General features: G+C 49.5%; 1 protein-coding gene across 1 annotated transcript; it reads left to right on the forward strand.

The window, feature by feature from the left end:
* Nucleotides 1-32: 32 nt before the first annotated feature.
* Nucleotides 33-274, forward strand: H310_15184 (hypothetical protein; the record flags this gene model as incomplete). Its single annotated transcript, XM_008883170.1, has 2 exons — nt 33-166; nt 250-274. The coding sequence occupies 2 exons, from the start codon at nt 33-35 to the stop codon at nt 272-274; spliced, it is 159 nt and encodes a 52-aa protein (XP_008881392.1).
* Nucleotides 275-683: the final 409 nt, after the last annotated feature.

A 683-nucleotide genomic window follows, 5' to 3' on the forward strand; every position in this document is an offset into this window, starting at 1 on the left:
CTCATGCCTCGCTGACAGCACAAAAGAGAGATATGAGTCCGGGCTATGACAACTCATTCATCGTTTGGGTCTACCAAAACACACCCGTCAAGGTCGGAACAATGTCAGGATACCGCGCTACACTCCGGTGGTACTACAAGCGGGAAGACGTTGCGATGCCAGTGGAGTACGCGACAATGCTCAAAACGATATTCACAGGTCTATTAATATGCATCATCATCGCCTGCACTCATCACACCACGATCGTAGGAATGCTCCGTCTAACTGCAACTGACGAGCAGACGTCAAGCCTGAAGGACTCTGGCAAACGGCCGCTTGGATTTAGCACGTATGAGGCACTTTGCCAAGAGTCCCTCCGGAGATCCGATAGCGGTTTTGTACACCTGTTCCTTGTGATCTCTTGGAACTTGATGGCGCGCTCTAAACCGACTGAGACGATTCACGTTGATCACATTTCGTTTGAAGAAGATGCAATTGGTGTCATGCATTTTAAGTCAAAGACCTACCAGACCGGATCGAAGCGCCGAGACCCTCGACATGTCTACGCAAATCCATCATCACCGGCAATTTGCGCGTTCCGTGCTCTGGGTACCGTACGACACACAATAACTACACAGTAGTTTCGCCGATGTGTAGGTAAAAGTTGTGTCACGACTGCTGAGTGTTGTGTGGATATAATGTTG

This window comes from Aphanomyces invadans (assembly GCF_000520115.1).
Source record: "Aphanomyces invadans strain NJM9701 unplaced genomic scaffold supercont1.210, whole genome shotgun sequence".
NCBI classification, from domain to species: Eukaryota; Oomycota; class Saprolegniomycetes; order Saprolegniales; family Verrucalvaceae; genus Aphanomyces; species Aphanomyces invadans.